The following is an 18154-nucleotide window of genomic DNA, read 5'->3' as shown; positions in this document are numbered from 1 at the left end:
CATGCCTGCATGCTCAGTGCTGGCATAGGGACTCATTCAGATGACACCCAGCACGTGCCAACACTCAGTAAATCCAAACCCTAGAGTACTTCCGCCTTTCTATTCTATGCAGAAATTAGGATGCACCCGATAAATGGTACACCAGAAAATACGGGAGAAGGAATACTCCTACCCCCTGCTCCATACAGGAAGCTTTGGTCTCTCCTCACCTCCCCAGTGGCTCCACCTGGCAGACAGCCATAGAACATGAACACTAACCTAGGACATCACCGAAACATATAGAGCAGTAATCCAGGTACGCCCTCTAGCGCTTCCCCTCCTGCTTCACGAGACAAAATGGGTAAACTGAGTCAGTCTCCCTTGAGCAGGGAAGAAGGTCTCTCAGCCCTGGGCAGTGTGAGAACTCATGACAAAAGCCCTTTACCGGACCCCTGCCTGGGGATTCTGCTCCTTGCACAGCTCTGAGTAAAGCAGTGGCTTGGGTCTCACTCTTTTTCCGGGAAACTTTCTGGCAGGACAACTGCCTATCAAATTGAGGCTGTGTGATTTTTTAGCAAAATCATTTAATGGTTTTCTTTGTTTTTTTGTCTTTTGGGTTTTTGGGGTTTTTTTTTTTTTTTTCTTTTCAGAAAATGGACACAAAAACTGAAAAAAGGTCCAGAAAAACTTTGGACACTTTTGCCAACAACACATCCCCAATCTCAGCCCAGCTGTGTGACGTGTAAGCCCCTTGGCAGGTCTTCCTAATCTCTCTACTGGGCGCTGGGGGAGGGCAAGAAAACATTCCTTCCAGGCCAAGTGGACTCTTGTCTGCTTTGCTCTCTGCTCAGAAACCTGTTCTTTTGTACATTCTGACAATCTTATAACCAGCCCTGGCTCCCAGACCTAACGCAAATAATTAACGATTCATCCCAGTTCTCTGCCACACATTTAGTAATTCACAGAGTAATTGATCCTCCTTCTCAGTTTGTCAATAACTCGGTCACATATAACCATCTCTGCAGGGAAGGATTTTGTTTTGTAAACTGTGGTTATCCTAACCAACCATGACATTGACTATTTAATTGAATTGGCTATGTGTTCCCAGGGAATAATGCAAGAGTGCACTATCTCTGTACAAACTGAGGTCCTGGTATGAAGTACAAATGGCAGAGAAGATAGGAAAAATTATTCTAAAGTCAGTTTAAAAAGTTTCAAAAACAAACACCTGCTATGCCTTTTCCAAAATCTGTTTGTGAGGATCCCTGAACACTATCCTCCCAGAAGAAAAGCATTTAATTTTTTCAGATGACTCCCATCCCGAAAGCCTTTTCATGCAAAGGCATTTGATGGTAACCAAAATCATTCATTTCCCATTCCTTAACACTGACAGCTCCTGTGAAGCAAAGGCCAAACCAGTCAATCCCTGGGGGACCACAAGCCAGGACCTCCACCACGAGAGCAGTCCCCATTCCCGGCTCTTTGGGCTCATCACCTGGCCTGTCGAATGGCTCTGTAGACTCTACACTTCTTTCAGATCCATGAGCTAGACTGAAATTTCATGTGAGCTAGACATGACATTAAGTCAAAAGAAAACTTCAGAGACTTTAGAAAATAGGCATATAAAGGTACTTACCTTAGCAGTGATGTCCTTAAGTGACAAGTTGAGGGATTTTATCCGTTCCTGGAGGCTAGAAGAATTAGAAAGAGGACATTGGTCTTCTTGGAATCATAGTTCCATACCACCACATACAGGAACTCTGTGAAAGGGTGAACTTTCCATCAGCCCAAAGGCTGAAGAACAGTGGGAAAGATGATACCAAATTGGTTCCATTTGACTGTGGAATTAACATGTTGCGAGGAAGCAGATTTCCCCTCCCTAATTATGTTCTACTTAGGCTAGTACTTAAATCTGTTCTTTCCATAGTGAACATCTCCATAGCACACAGATAGGGTAAAGTAACAACCCAGATGTCCTGGCAGCAAAGGATGAAAATTTACATTCCTATACGTTCCAAGAAGGATGGTCTACATAGGGTGGCATTTCACGGGCAGTTATCAAATATTATCTATCCAGGTACACTGTGTAATCCAACAAATATGCACCAAGCACCTTCCGGGTTTAGCAGTGAGGTGGAACATTTAGGAAATACTTATATTTAAAGTATAGAATATCCTCACTCTCTCTAGCCTTATCCCTTCTTCCTTTTTCTCCTTAGCACTATTCACCCTGACACATTCATTTATTCTGGTAATTTCTGTCTACCCCACTAGAATATAAGTTCCACCATTACAGCAACCATCAGTTGGGTTCACTCCTGTATCCCCAGTGCTTCAGCAATTCCAGCAGCTTATAAGGAGGCATTCAGTCAAGACCTACAGGATGGATGGATGGATGGACGGATGGATGGATGGATGGATGGACAGATGGATGAAACTAAGAATCAGATCTTATTCTCAAAGTTGTTACCTAAAAGAGAGGAAGTACACACAGACAATCAACTACACTATAAAGTAAGATTAAAAAAATTACTATCGGAAATAGGAACCCAGTGCTAGGATCAAACTGCTACATAAAAACTATCACAGGCAGGGATGCCAGGGTGGCTCAGTCAGTCAGTTAAGTGTCCAATGCTTGGTTTCAGCTCAGGTTATGATCTCGGGGTCATGGGATCAAGCCCCACATCAGGCTCTACACTGAGTGCAGAGTCTGTTTGAGATTCTTCCCCCTCCCTCTCCCTCTGCTCCTCCCCTGTTCATGCCCCCCCTTCTCTCTCTCTCTCTAAAATAAATAAATAAAATCTTAAAAAAAAAAAAAACCTATCAGGCAGATACTGTCTCCAAGGGCATAGTGAAGACAGTAAGTTGGGTAGCAATTTAGAAAACCATGGGACTAGTGGGAGAGCTTCCTGGAAGAGGCGGAAAGTGAACTGGGCCTCAAGGGAAAAGAAGGAAGAAGGAAACTCCAGAAAAAAGATGAGTCCAACTGGGCCATATGGTTTGCAGAGGTGAACTGTGATGGACAAGAAGGGGAAGGATTTTTCTGATGGGGGTGGGGGAGAGGCAAAGGACAGAAGAGAAAATCTGTCCACACCTGTAATGTGTGCTTGTTTATTTAGGAAAGTAAGTGGGGGAAATGCTAATATTTGTTTAATCTCAGTGGTGGGTAAATGAGTATGTATTTTTCAATGTGTTTAGAATATTTACAATCAAAATAGGAATATCAAAAAGGAATATCAAGGGCAAACTATAGTCAATACTGAATGCTGGACTGAGGAGTTCTGAGCTTTATCCCACAGGCAATGGGAAATTATTCCAGTTTTGAGCAGGAGAGCAATAGGAAAGAAATAGAGTTTTTCTGGAAAATTAATGGGCAGAACTATGAGAGTTGGAGGAGGCAGGCAGGCACCTTCAGCAGAAACCCAGCTGGGAGGCCCAAGGGCAAGAACAGAGGGACAGAAGTCAGAAAGGAAAGGAAGGCCGGGATTCTTCCATTGTGTTGATGCTGAAAAACAGTGAAAACATATGCTCTGGGTCTGTTCATTCATTCATTCATTCATTCATTCACAAACTCATTAATTCTTTCAATATCTCCTGGGCACCTAGTAAGTTATGAACTCAGAATATAAAGACCTGGTTCTTGCCCTCAACAGCTCACTGCTGCCACACAATAGCCCAAAAGAAAAAATGTGGGGGGGGGGGGAGGTATAGGTATAGGTACTAGAAGAGAAAGGGTCACTTAGCAAAATGGGGAGCTGCCAACGCAGGGAAGGTCAGGTTTTCTGGGGTCTGTGTAGGGAGGGGTGTCAGGAAAAGTTTCTCTGGCAGGGGTTGCAAAGTATCCGAGGGAGGTGGCCAATTTGCCCACTGCTGCTGTTCATCAGCTGTAAGAACTGGTTTTGAATGTCATCACCTCCACCAACCTGTGACTTCTGAGTACAACCAAGTTCATTGCAAATGCCCTGGAACTGGGGCAGATCCATTCTAAACAAGTCATCCCCACTTCAGACCCGCAATCAACAGAGGTGGGGCACCCTATTGAGCTGAGGTCAGATGACAGCTGACAAAGAGCAGAGCACATGGCAGAAGAACCTTCTGAATTCAGGAGTCACGATAAGACAAATATCAGTGTGCTTGGTGGGAACAGTAGGAACGCACATGTGGAGCCCTGCCTGGAGAATTCCAGCTGGCCGGATAGAGGCTGGATCTTTCAAAGGCAGGTAAGTTTGAATGCCATGCTAACATGAAGAGTAGGGCACGGACCCAGCCACTCGAGATGCTGGAGAGAGAAGGGCAGAGGGTGTCAAAGATGCACTTGTACCCATTCTGCCTCTGATTTCAGAAGCAGCACTTGCTTCGCGCTGCTAATGTCTGCTGTCCACACTTCAAACTTCCCGTGGGCAGAAATGTACTTTCCCTTGCCAGGCTGATGGGAGTCCATGCAACTAATAACTTTTCAGGAAACAGTTCTGCACAAAATTAATCCTATATGATGAGCACTGAATAGTATTTTATAAGTAGGTGTTCCCAGCCACACACAAAGCCTAGTTCATGCATTAACAGTGAAGATAGATAGGTGGTGGGTCCACGTACTGACCCCGAAAATTCAGCTGACCAAATAGCATTGCCTTTAACTCACACGCAATAGGTCAAGAACCAGCCTTCCAGGGGTTGACACAATTCATTGGTCTTGGTTTGGCTCTGGCTGTATCCCAGAAAGAAAATGAGTCTCCTCTCAAATATCCATGTTAGAGCAGGGAAGCAACGATGCAGATAATTGAATGCATTGTTTCATATTTGATTTGATTTATATTTAATTTATTTAATTTATGCTGTATTACTTTTTGCAGTAGATTTACCTTCCTAATTATGTTTTGCTCAGGCTAATATTAACGTTAGTTGCATCCCTGGGGTATACACAGAATGAAAGCAACAGGGGGCAGAAGGATATGAATAATCTACATACCAGGCTAGTGGTTTTCAAGCTATTTTTAGGAGCAGAAGTCTTCCAGACAAATTTTACATAGAACTGCAATCTATATATAAAATCCATAACAAGGAGATCCGTTCTGATCGAGGGTGGGTGTCTGCTGTGGGGTACAAATGATGTCACACTGACCCCACACGCTTAGTGCCCCACCATCACCCTGTGGCCCCTGAACCACTTCAGACCTAATTTATTAAAACTGAGTATCTTTGTGCAAAGCAGCCATCCTGGCAATAGTAGTGTCAAACATTTATTGAGCACTTCCTGTGTATCAGGCCCTCTTCTACATCCCTTACATACATGAGCATTCTAAGTTCTCACAACTCTGCGAAGTAGGTACTGTAATATCTACATTTTCAGACAAGAAAAGTCAGTCAATGAGAGATTTAAGTAACCGTCCCAGGGTTAACCCACTGGTAAGTGGGTAAATGATGACCCAGGCAGTCCGGCTGTCTGTTCTCCTAACCACTAACCGGTACTGCCTCTCCTAGAAGCTGAGTACTTACTCAAAACATGCTTTCACTGTCCAGCCTGACTTCTAGAATCTTATTTTAGAATTATGTTAAATTTACAAGACAATCGCTATCATTATTTGCAAATGCACATTATTCTTTACTCACAAACTGGTGTTTAAATCATATGACCAAAATTCACCTTCAACAAACGAAGCCTTTGAAAAATCAAGACTGTTGACAAGAATGCGCAGCAGAGAAAGCACATCAAGGGTAGATGGGCCTGGAGCTGGTGGCGGCAGAAGAACTCGAGGGCAAAGGGGTACTTCTGACTTGATTGTGTCCCTCTCCCTCCAATTCATTATGTTGGTGTCCTCATCATGGGACCTTCTTTGGAGACAGGGTCTTTCCAGAGGCAATCAGGTTAAAGCGAGGACATGAGGGTAAACCTTAATCCAACATGCCTGGTGTCCTTATGGAAAGGGAAAATTCGGATACAGACACACACACACACACAGAGGGAAGACCATGTGGGGACACAGGGAGAAGACAGCCATCAATAAGCCAACGAGAGGGGCCTCAGGAGAAATGAAAGCTGTCGACACCTTGCTGTTAGACTTCCAGCTTCCAGAACTCAGAGACAGTAGATTTCTGTTATTGAAGCTGCCCAGTCTGTGGTACCTTGTTATGCCACCCAAGCAACCTAACCCACGGGGGGGTTCAATTTTCAACTGAAATTAACACGCAATTAATCATATGTGTTATTAAGACCCTACGTACTGGTACTCCAGGGTCCAGCAACAAAAAGTCGCTTCTCCGTAGCAGCAGGCAGACAACAGACAACATGACAGCTCTTTTGTTTTCTTCAGACTGACAGACGGTTCCATTTGCAGCCCACCCAAGTGGCAGACTGAGAGGCTACAACAGACATGTGCAGAATGCAAAGGGTCCTACTGGTAGCATGGGAGCTAAGGATTTGAGGGATGGCTGTAAGAAAAGTTTACATAAGGGGGTGGCCTGGGTGGCTCAGTCAGTTAAGCATCCAACTCCTGATCTCAGGGCCTTGAGATCAAGCCCCGTGTCAGGCTCCATGTTCAGCTTCATGTTCAGCACAGAGTCTGCTTGAGATTCTCACCCTCTCCTTTGCCCTCCCCCTGCCCACGATCTATAAATTGATTAATTAATTGATTAATTAAATCTTTAAAAAAAAAGAAAGAAAAATTTACAGAAGAATGTCTTCGATTTAAAAAAAAATATGATGATGGGACCACTGGGTCAGTATAGGAGCTCACAAATGCCCGAGCTTCAGATTAGGAATGTAAAGGGGCTCTTTTAAACACCCCTGTAGTATCACGAGAATGCTACCACTGGTGTCAAAAATATCAGTAATAAAAAATTCAGCTTGGGGAGGGACAGATTGCTTTTCAGCATTAATGAGAAAGGAAGATGGGATGGAAGTCAATCACGGTAACGAATCTAAATAGCACAAGCCAAGACTAGCAAGGGCCAGAAGGAGCCATATGCAGGACACTATCAGCCAGGTAGTTTGGGTTGGATACTCAGGTTGAGAAACAGTTCTAAGGGAGAACAGGCCAACCAAAGGACTACCTCTGCTGCTACCACTCTGGCCACAGACACTGCCCTCTGAAATTCTACAAAGGCCTGTGAGCTGATTCCCTGCTTTGCCATCTCCACTGGTTGGCTCAGATTCGGCTCCAGGACACCCAGGGAAAGCCAAGGACCAGCAGGGCACACCTGCCATCACATCTCTGACTACCTCTACCACAAGGCCCTCCTTCACCAGCTCTGTGCTGCCACAGAAGCCTCCTGACAGCGCCTCCAATCTGCCTTGGGGGTCACATGCCCCTCTGAGCCTAGATGGTCCCCCTGCCCCCAAGACACAGGCCGGGCCAGCCCTTTCAAGTCCTTCCTCTAATCTTACTGTCTCAGGGAGCCAGCCTGACTACTCCATTTAAAACTGCAAATTCACATCCTCTCCTCTTCTTCCCCCACAGCGTTCACTACCTACTAACCTACTATGTGATCTACTTGCTTATTATATTTATTGTTGCTTTCTGCCTCCTCCCCCTAGACAGAGAGCTGTCAAGGGCGATGATCTTTCATGAAGAAGTTCCTGGCACATAGTGGGTACTTAATTAATATTTGCTTAGTGAGTGCTGCTCACCTTCTTGTCTTCTTTCTAAGGAACACATTAGTCCCTGCCTTATTTATGGTTCACTTTTCATGTTTTCAGTTACCCACGGTCAACCAGTCTGGAAGCAGATGATGTTCCAAGCTATCATCAGAATGTCAATAGTAGCCTAACGCTACGTAACATGCCTACGTCATTCCTCTCACTTCATCTCATCATGTGGGCATTTATCATCTCACGGCAAGGAGGGTGAGTACAGTACCGTAAGATTTTTTGAGAGAGAGACCACATTTATGCAACTTTTATCGTAATACATTGTTATAATTGTTCTATTTCATTATTAGTTATTGTTATTAAGCTGTTACTGGGCCTAATTTATGACTTAATCCTTATTATAAGTATGTTTATACAAGAAAAACCATGGTATAGGTAGGGCTCGGTACTGCCTGTGCTCTCAGGCATCCATTGGAAGTCTTGGAACATATGCCCGTGGATAAGAGGGACTGCTGCAGGTGAAGCATGGTGGAAACACCCACACCTCTATCAGAGATACACTCAAACCATAGGATGGTGAGAGGCTCCATCTTTGTCCCCACTTCCCACTACTATCCCAGCATCAGTGAAGATTAAAGGCCATGACTGCTCTTGACCATCTTGCTGTAGGTGGAGCTTTATATGAAGAAGAAGAAGAAGTTAAAAACCTAGAGTCTACTCAGTAAGCTCTCCACTCCTCTTCCTAAATCCCGTATCTTAGCACTCTGGCTCTCTTTGACTTATCTCTTTCGGATGGTTTCTCTTCATAGACTGTGTGTAGGCTGAATTGTATTCCCCGAAAATTCATATCTTAGAGTCCTAACCAACCCACACCCCGCATCTCAGAATGTGACCTTATTTGCAAATAGGACCATTGCAAACGTAGTTAGTTAGGAAGAACTTATTGGGGTGGGCCCTACTCCAATATAACTGTTGTCCTTATAAAAAGGAGAAACTTGGATTCAGAAACACACATAGAAGGAAGAATGTGGGAAGAGACACAGGGAGTAGAATGTCACCTATAAGCCAAGGAGAGACACTTGGAACAGATTCTTCCCTCAAGGTCTTCAGAAGGACCCGCTCTGCCCGTGCCTTGATCTTGGACACAAACCAAACATGCTACATGTCTGTGTTTAAGCCACCCACCTGCGGCACTTTGTTATGGCAGCCCTAGCAAACACTGGCACAGGAATGGAGACGTGTGGAGAGCTAGAAGGTCAGAAGTAAGGACCAGGACTGGACCCAGAGGTCCCAGCCTGGAGCCAGGCGCTAGCCAGTGCAAATGAGTCCTCTCTGCCGCCAAGCTGCCAAGGCCAGAGGGTCACTCTGTAAAATTCAGAGTGATAGTGCTTAGAATATCTTGCTAATCTTCCTCAATAACCTATCACTGTATTAGATATCTATTTGTTTAGAGAACTCCACACCCCAGTCAAATAGCAACCAACCATTATTCACTCCCTACTTCTCCAGACTTAGGGAAGCGTAACTCAAAAGCCTTATAAGCAACTTGAATCTGTACCCTCTCTTAGTAATACTTCCAATAGTTCTCATAGATCCAGGCATCAGAGGGCCCTGCCCTGATCCTCCATACTCTTGGAGCGAAGCCTCCACAAGGCCAAAGGTACATGCCCATCCGGATCTGGGCCAGGCAGCCAAGACCAGAAGTGCCTTTCCAAAGAGCCATGAGACTGCTTCCTGCCAGGACTCTTCTCCAGGTATTCCTCTCGAGGGTGGAACACTGCACTGAACAAGACACAGGATGAAACTACAAATGGGGAGAGAGACAGAGGAGCCGGGAGGACAGACCTACAGGCCCAAGCACTGGTTGAACAGTGGCTACCTTGAAGGTGTGGATATTTCTTGGACATGCAGGCCAGGCATTCACGTGTAAAGCCCATCAGAATCCCAAGGCAGGAAGGACAGATGCCAGGGTGAAGAGACAAGGTCAGGCAGGCATTCCATTGGTCCTCTTCCTCTGGGCTACAGATGTCAGGTGGGCCTGAAGTGACTCCTTTGTGTTCATGTCTCACTTTATGTGGTCTTCCTTCGTTCTTTATGCTTCCTTCTACCACCACCACCCTTGGCACCAGCCTTGGCCCGGCACATTAGACCACACCCAGGATGCCAACCACACACCTGCCGCAAAGACGAGCCTTTGAAGAACAAACTGCGTCCCTACTCTCATCTGACCTTTGCTGAATACAAGAATATTAATGCCTCTGAGAATTCCACCACCCCACTAACTCTCTGTAAGACTCTGAACAAGTCACTTTTTTCTGGAGCTCTATTTCCTTATCCACAAAGTGAGGCAGTTGAGCCAAGTTATGTCTAAGAAACTTTCAACCCTGCCACCCAAAGTTCTTTTACTATTCTGCCATTCAAGATTCTCTTACCTATATTATTTTATCTGCAGAGAGCTAGAGAGGCTAAAAGACACATAGGTTATATAAAGTGCCAGATGATGTTGGTGACAGAGGCAAAAACAGAGACCAGATGTCTGTCATTTTTCTAAGCAAGGCACAATTTTTCAGCCCTCAGAACAGAGTTGGGCAGAAAGTCTGCTCTCTGTTGGCAGCTGCCTGTCCATCTCCTGCCTGTGTATACGTGACCTGATGCTGAAGTACCATTTTAGCAAAAAGCTCTGGGAAAGGAGGAGGAATATCAATTTCATCTCCAAACAGTCTTCTCCCGGCTCCTCTGTCTCTCTCCCCATTTGTAGTTTCATCCTGTGTCTTGTTCAGTAAAAATAAGTTGAAGAATGAGAGATTGTTACTGAAGCAAGAAATGACATAAAGGGCAAAACGACAGCCATTGGCACAGGTATTACTTGGGTCTTGAATTAAAAAAAAAAAATACAGGAATCCGTTGACATTAACAACCTTGCCAATTACTGCTTTGTCCTCTAACCTTCTGTCAGGGGCAAGTGGTTAAGAAAATGACAGCAAAAACGGCTTTAGGAAATGCAGGATTTTATCTACTTGGCCTTTTTCCTTCTTTGGACCCTTCTTGCCTCACAGCTGATAATGTCACATGTCACCGATGGGACATGCATGGGGCACAGACCACAAAAATGCCAAGAATTCCTCCAGACTTCGGCCAATCTCAAGAAGGCATGATAGGGCACATATACTCATCAGGACCAAGCCATTCTGTATGGCTGTAAAAGCTACTGAGCTGGTTACCTGAGACATTTACTCTTGGGGAAGCCTGCATAGTGCAGTGGGAGAGGTATGCACCAAGAGCCTGGAGCTCTGGCACCCCATGCTGGCACAGCACATAATATCTGTCCTGCTCGGTGCTGGGACAGGAGCATGACGCAGAGTCTGCTCATGTGACAGACACTCATATTCATCCTGGGGATCTTGGGCAGAATGAAGTATAGAAAGGTTTTTAATAAAGCATTCATACAAATAACCATGACTATATCAGAGTAAGAAAGTAGCTTTGAGTAATCTGACAGACATCAAGCACATGGGTTTTTAACTGGGGTAAATATAGGTGATGTTTCCCTCTCTGCCCCAAGCAAAAGAGATTAAATGAAAGAAATATAGAAAAATAGGCCAGAGAAATACTCACACTTTCAGCTCTTTGATTCATTCTCTGGATACCGATGGATCACATTAGTGACTCGTCTCCTTATTGAGTCTTTCTCTGAATTTCAGGGATCCTGGGTCTGAACTCTAACTAAAATACTGCACTCTGCTACTCCAGAGTTTTGGTGGTAAAGTCCCACTCCTCCAACTAACCCAGCAGACTGAGATTGAGATGTCACATTTTGTAAGACTATAAATTCTTCTAAATAAAATACATCTATGTAGCTTGTGTAAGTACTCCCAAAGGGGATAGCGGAAAGAGAACGAGTGAGAGCGCACGAGGATTTCCAGCTTCATAGGAAAGACGCCCTGTGGAACGGTGCTGATGTGGAAATGTGGAGCAGAGAAACGAGCGCTAGTACTGAATGTACTGGATTTACAGTCTTCCAAATTTGCTGATATGGATAAGATAGAGCGCACGTGCACGCACACGCACGTGCACACACACACCATCGCCCCACCGGCTCTTGCCAGTTCCCACCCCCACTGGGAGACTGCCTGACATCATGGAGTCACAGCTTGCCTCTGAGGCCAGTTCCATTAAAAATCACAGCTTTATTTTCAACTGATTTACTTGGTATTTGGCTTGCCCAAATACTCCATGTGTTAATTCAAGCAGATCTTTCAGTGCTTCTCAAACCATCTTACTCCAAACTGTAACTGTAGTTCATATGCCAGAAGCATTTTGACTTGCAGGCATTTGTCTGTAAAGGATTTTAAACTGATGAAGAGGAAATGAGAGTAAGAGTCAAAAATATCAACAGCCTTACGTTCAGATCATAATACTCTGCTCTCCACCCCTTCCTCTCAAGTTATTCAGTGACACCTGTTCCCATACAATGAGGAAATAAATTACTGGCCTCTTCTTTTTTGAAGACTGGTAACCAAGTGGGCTCCACATTTTCAACTATCATCATAACCAAAATGTATTTAAACATTCAAAAAGATTTCAGTTCTGGGCTATAGAGCTTTCCTCCATCAAACTCCTGTGAGTCTAACCCTTAAAACACTACAACTTGATCCAGGGGGAAATGAAGCTGCCTCTGGGTTTACTCTGTTAAGTGACCCAAAGGCAACTTCAGATTTCCATGTCAATCCCTGTCCTCTAATTCTATTTAATAATAAGTAATGTCCCATTGCCCCAGAATTTTTTAAAGAACTACCCTGAACTGCTTGCATTTCCTCTTAATACTAATATTTTTAAATGTATGTTGTTTTCCTAAATTTACAAATGTGCATACTTTTCATAACTATGAATTTGCCCAAAAGGTTATACTTTCTGCTTTGGGTTTATGATGCTTTTTGAGTCATCTTTAATTATTTATTGTCTGGCTAAGAGCAAGCATATGCACAGCTAAACCCTGCACAAACAGTTTAAACCTTACATTTCTCTCAGGCTCTTTCAAAATCTGCTGACAAAGCAACAGTTCAGTTGGATTCCAGAAACGGGAGAATATTATATATTTCATTTCCTGAAATGTTTCAGTGAGTAAACTAAAGATTTACACATTTTACTGGATAAAGACTGCAAAAATAGAACAAAGCTGAACAACATGAATGAACAGCAGGAAAAAATCTAGTTGCCTACACAAGTAACTGAATAAAAAATGAAACCCCAACATCAATACAACTCCAAGAGGAAGCTGAAGAAATTTGCCGAAAAGGATGTACAAAGTAGTAATGACATGGCAGCCAGGATGAACATCTTAAGAAAAATGTCCCCATAAGGCACAGGGCCCCCCGCCAGCATCTACAGAAACCTAAAGGTTCTGTTTCGGGTCATCCCAACAGCCTAGGAATCAGCACAGGATGGATTAATAATCACTTCTTACCAGCCTGGGACAGAAGTGCTCTTAACTAAATTCCCACTGAGCAATGAGCTGGCATTTCCAGCCTAAGGATATTCTCTGCAGAGAACTTGAAAAGGTTCTGTCTGAGCAGAACTGAATTACCTTTCAGTGGAAGAGCTTTCACCCTCTGGCTCAAGGTCTGAAGAACAGTCTAGTGGTCTTAAATTAACATCAAAGAGTTGGAGCGGGGAATAGTAACATACAACCTACAAACAGGGAAATATTCTCGGGATCCGTCAGGCATAAGAGAATTTGGTGAAAAGGAACAGAAGACTGTAGAAGACACCCAAATGATGAAGAAATTAGGTACAGAACAGTTCTCAAGGTGATAATTATGGAAAATAAAAAATTGAAATTGACCAGAGGAAAAATTTTAAAATAGCCCATATTCATGTATGCTGAGAGATCACTCGCAATTGCAATATTAGGAGAACTGGCTGCAATCAGTTTAAGATGATTATCTCCCATCTTGAAGAATCCCTGGGGCTCTAGCTGAAGACAGTTCATCTGATCCCTAAATTATAAAAGAAGAATGCATCAGTCTACAAATTACAAGCCTCCCAAGAAGAACCTACCTAAATAATCATAGACCCACGTTGGAAACTCCTTGAAGGAAACAGAGCACAGAGCATTTGTAGAAAATCAGGGTAACTCAATCTAGTACAAAATGACATTTTTTAAAAAAAATCTGAAAAGAAGAGGAGATTCCTCCCCTGAACTTCTCAAATACACTCAACAAACACAGAAGCCTGTCTTCTAGGGGTGAGTGGCAACTGTACCCATCGAGAGGGGTGGTAGCTTCAAATCCCTTCCTTCTCTTCCAACTCTTCTCCTTCTCTTCCAAGTTATGGTTGGTATACTTTTCTCATTGCCTATAATGACAATCTTCCAAAGGAAACAGGAGGACACAGTAGTAAGCTGCACTCCCAACTCTACTGTAGTCACCATGCGGGCTTCAGTTCTGACTGGCATCCAGGGACATGCTAGTCATTAGCACTGCCTCTCTGAGAAAAGACAGAACTTGAGCACCATGCCCCAAGGACGTCACAGTCTGCCCAGGGAACCTGGATGGGGAACTCATCTGGGGGCTATCAGGAACAGAATGACTGTGCTTCCCAGCAGTGTATTTTAACTGATTTCACAAAATCTGAAAGTGCAGTGTTCTAGATCCGGAAGGAACCTTCAACATCGTCTGGTTCAAACCTTCATTTTATAAACCAGACTTCCGGTTCCTGTAGCGCAAGGCCTGGCTTCCTTGCCATGCCCCCTTCCTCCTACATCCTTTCTTCGGAGCTGCCAGCAGACCTCTCTGACCCGAAGCATCTGGCCTCCTGTGTGTAGAGACCTGTTTGCTGATTCCTCTCAGGTGACCCCAGGTGATCTGTGGGGCACGGAGACAACCATCACTGGCCTGGAATGACACGCATTCTCTTCCGCTTGGACCCACAGACCCACGCCCGGATAAGTTGGACTTCTTTCCATTGCCTGCCTGGGCACTGGGTTCGAAGCCCTGGTCTCTCCTGGGCTGTCGGCATTAACCGTCTCTCTCCCCCCACCCACACCCATATCAAAGATTGGCCACAGACGTCAGAACACTGCTGCTGTGTGACTTAGGGCCAAGCAGCCTCAACTGCAAAATGGGCATAAAAACAATATGCTGTCCAGAATACCTTATAGGGTTATGGTGAGCAAAAATTAGCATTTTGTAAACAATAGCAATGTTAAAATTAATATGGGATTGTTAACACAAATCTCAGTAAGAAAGAAAGCCACAATAAATGTGACATTTGGGAGGCACACCTGCAGAGCGTTCCCAAACACCGGGGACACGCCTAACAAGGAGCGCTGCCTAACACCACGACAAGGACACATCAGTCTTGCTTTGCTCCTATGTCACCGTCTAACCCATGGACTGTCTGGCCAAATACTGTCTGCCTCTACAATTCCTGGGAAAGGCAAGGCGTATGCTTTACAACAAAGAAAGAAAAGTCAGAATCCCCTGGACAGTGGTTCCAGCAGCCACAGAGCCACGCCGCCAGGTGATTTCTGATGGATTAGTCCCATAAAGCCACTGCTCCTGGCAGACCTACCCGGTCAAAGACAAAGGCAGAGAAGGAAGAAAAACAAAGGCCAGAAGGAGAGACTAAAGAACATAATCACACAAACGGAGAGAGGCTGGGAGACCGGAGGGGTGTCCTGAAGTCTCTGTGTCACCCCGCTTTGGGCCACCTTGTGCAATCACCCCGGCTCGCAGGAACACACAGCTGCCTCTCCACACACGCTCTGAGGATCCCGCATGCTCCTCCTGGACGTGGAGGCCTATTTCCCAATCCAGGCCCTGCTGTGTTCACTATGCCTCCTCACTCTCATAAGATATGGATCTGAGGGGAACGTGGGACTATTGATTTTGTTTCAGTCAATTGTGAACTGCTGAATTTCATTATTTCACTCTGTCTTGAGAGGAGCCCTGATATCGGCCTGGGCTGCTCACTGGGGACTGAAGACACCTGTGAGAGGCATACCTGAGCTCTGGAAGAGTCCATCGTCCTCCCTGGGGAGCCCCAAGTGGTGCGCAGTAGGGAGGAGGGAGCATCCTTGGCTGGCTGGCCGCCTGCTGCCCCGTGCTGCTCAGTCATGCTGACCAAGGCCCCGGATGCACCCATCACGCTCCAGCCAGCCTCCCTGTAACCAGAGGTGGAGCCAGTTTCACAGTTTGTGCCAATGGTTTGTAAAGCAATGTGACACATTTCTTCCAAATGCACAACAAGAAACAATTCATCCATGAGCTGCCAGAGCACATTTCACGTGAAGCATGAAAGATTCCAGGGGCTGAGGAATGAAGAGCTCAACCACAGGCTAATATAAGCCAGTCACAGGCATCTAAAGAATGTTAGGAAGTGTCGTGGCAGCCTTTAACTCTATTGTTATGACTGGGATTATTCCTATCTCACTTCACAGTTGGCCACATGCTGCTGGACGGGGTCACACCCCAGCGCTCCCCTGGTGGGTGAGGCACACAGACCAACAGAGGCCGCAGGAGCTGAGCTAACCGCCCCGGAGAGAGATGAGCTGCAAGTCACCACCCTCCTCAATTTATGCCAAGTGAGTAGATGGAAACTCACACCCCACATGCAGGGATGTGGCAAAGGAAACCCCAGAACCTGTCACATCCTTCCTCTCTGTGTCCCATCCTTCTCCCCACCCCTCACACCCAATTCCATTACCGATTATCCGAGTGGAGTCAGCATGGGATGGAATGAGAAGGATGAGTTAACATGGAAGGAGAATCAAGCTCACTGGATAAAAGCCATCCATCTAGACCTCTCCCATTAAAGGAGAATTTAGGAGAGGAAACAGGGAGTTTGTTTTAAGGCTGAAGGGTTGGAATCCCCCAGGGATAAAGGAAATTCAAATGAATATATCTTTCCAGTGGCCCCTGTCCTTTCTACATCCCTGCTCTGTCAGCTTCCACACTGTCGAGTTCCTGATTCCCCAGTGGCTTAAAAATGGTCCCTTGGTCTTCGAAAGAAAACCATTTCTGTTGGCTCTATCAAGAGGCAGCTATGCTATCTCTGAGCAGGCAGCTCTTCATTCCATCCTGTGAAGATAATTGATCCAAAACACAGACATCAGAAAATTCAAACTGCTGCTTTGGTTTCTATTATAAAGTCCAAATAAAAAGCCATGGGCTCTCTCATCCCCAGCGCACAACCTCCTACCTCCAGCCCCTCTCTAACACCCACCAGATGATTCCCAACGAGCTACGGTCAGAAACGATGGCGCCGTGTAAGCACAGAGCGTCCACCAGCGATCTGCTCAGAAATGCCAAGTGCAATTAGGAAGTTTCTTTTCAAGCTGTGTGGTTTATCCAGGGAAAGAAGCATATCCTTCCCTTTGAACTTGTGCATTACCAAGTTGAGTAAATCAAAAACAGCTTCTCCCCAGACAGTACCCTGAGTTTATAGCTGGTCTGTATGAAGAATCTTTATGGGTGATGATAATAGTAATTTTGATGTTGAGTGGTCTGTTTCTCCACATATTTGTAACAATACCAGTCTCTACAGCCTCTCTGCAAAAGACTTCAAGATTTGCCTATTTCATGATTTGTCAGGATCTCTCCATCCGGCCTAAGAAGAAACTACTCTCATGAACAACAAAGACGTTTGTCAACAAAGCAAACTCTTGATGCATATAAGATCCAGTCTTCTGGCTGGGGCACCTACGAGATATGCCCCCAAGTCAACACCTTCTAAAAGAAAACCAGTATCTCACAGGAAAAACTAAGTTAACAAGATCGTGTACAATTAGTTAAAAACACTAGAGCAAGCAATCTCTGACCTATCGAGCCATAGGACTCGGCACTGGCTTCTTTCGAACGCTCTATTTCTGGGAGTCCATGCTGCAGCCCATCAGCTTGGAAAAGGTGTGTCTTCCTTCTTAAATGGAAAGCCCACATAATAATAATGACTTTTTCCAGTTAATATTTATGGTCAGGAACAGCATGACGCCTCACCTCCCTAGTGTGGCAGACAGGAGGCTGACCTGTCAAAACCTGTACCTACACGCCCCGAACTGCCCTGAGGCAGGGAGGTGCCTGCCTGTACCACTAAGCAAATAAAGGAGATGCCAAGGGTCACCTGTTGCAGGGTCACCCACATTAGGAGATGTGCCGGCGTGGTCACTCCCCCAGCCACACAAAATTCCACTCAGTGCTGGCAGTGTTCTGCTCATGAGAAACATCCCAGGCTGAGCACATAGGCAGAATCACAGACTAGAAATGATAGGATGCAAGTTCAAGGGCCCTGCTCTATCAGCCTACCACACCGTGGAGATCGTTGTTTTAGACAAAGAGAAACAACTTCCTCAGATCTCTGGAAAGAAACTACCTTTTAGTAGTTCAGGCCCAAAGGCAGCTGTGGATGTATACGAGAAGGTCTCTTTGTGGCTGCTTCACCAGAAACACCCCCAGAGCCTTTGTTTCCTCATCTGTAAAATGCGAACAAGGAGACCAGCCCCCCTGCCGCCCCTGGCTGCTCTGAAGGCCCCGAGCTGGTGTGTGAGAAAGCGCTCACTCCACAACCTGGCGTCTCTGTAGAGTACAGGGCACA

The 18154-nt window shown here is 45.2% G+C and overlaps 1 protein-coding gene across 5 annotated transcripts in view; it reads right to left on the bottom strand.

Annotated features, from left to right (window-relative positions):
* The window catches only part of DISC1 (DISC1 scaffold protein), a 373181-nt gene that overhangs the window by 221977 nt on the left and 133050 nt on the right, over positions 1–18154 (bottom strand). For all 5 annotated transcript variants that reach the window (XR_008957969.1, XR_006410079.3, XM_026504170.4 and 2 more), the window contains exon 7: positions 1616–1670. Coding sequence is in view for 3 of the 5 variants with exons in the window: in XM_026504170.4 (XP_026359955.3) it covers positions 1616–1670 (55 nt within the window). In the remaining 2 variants the exon portion in view is untranslated. The remainder of the gene's footprint in view (positions 1–1615; positions 1671–18154) is intronic.

This window comes from Ursus arctos, unplaced genomic scaffold, assembly GCF_023065955.2.
Source record: "Ursus arctos isolate Adak ecotype North America unplaced genomic scaffold, UrsArc2.0 scaffold_7, whole genome shotgun sequence".
Classification (NCBI taxonomy): domain Eukaryota; kingdom Metazoa; phylum Chordata; class Mammalia; order Carnivora; family Ursidae; genus Ursus; species Ursus arctos.
Note: the sequence above shows the minus strand (reverse complement) of the source record. Positions and strands in the feature narration are given on the sequence as shown.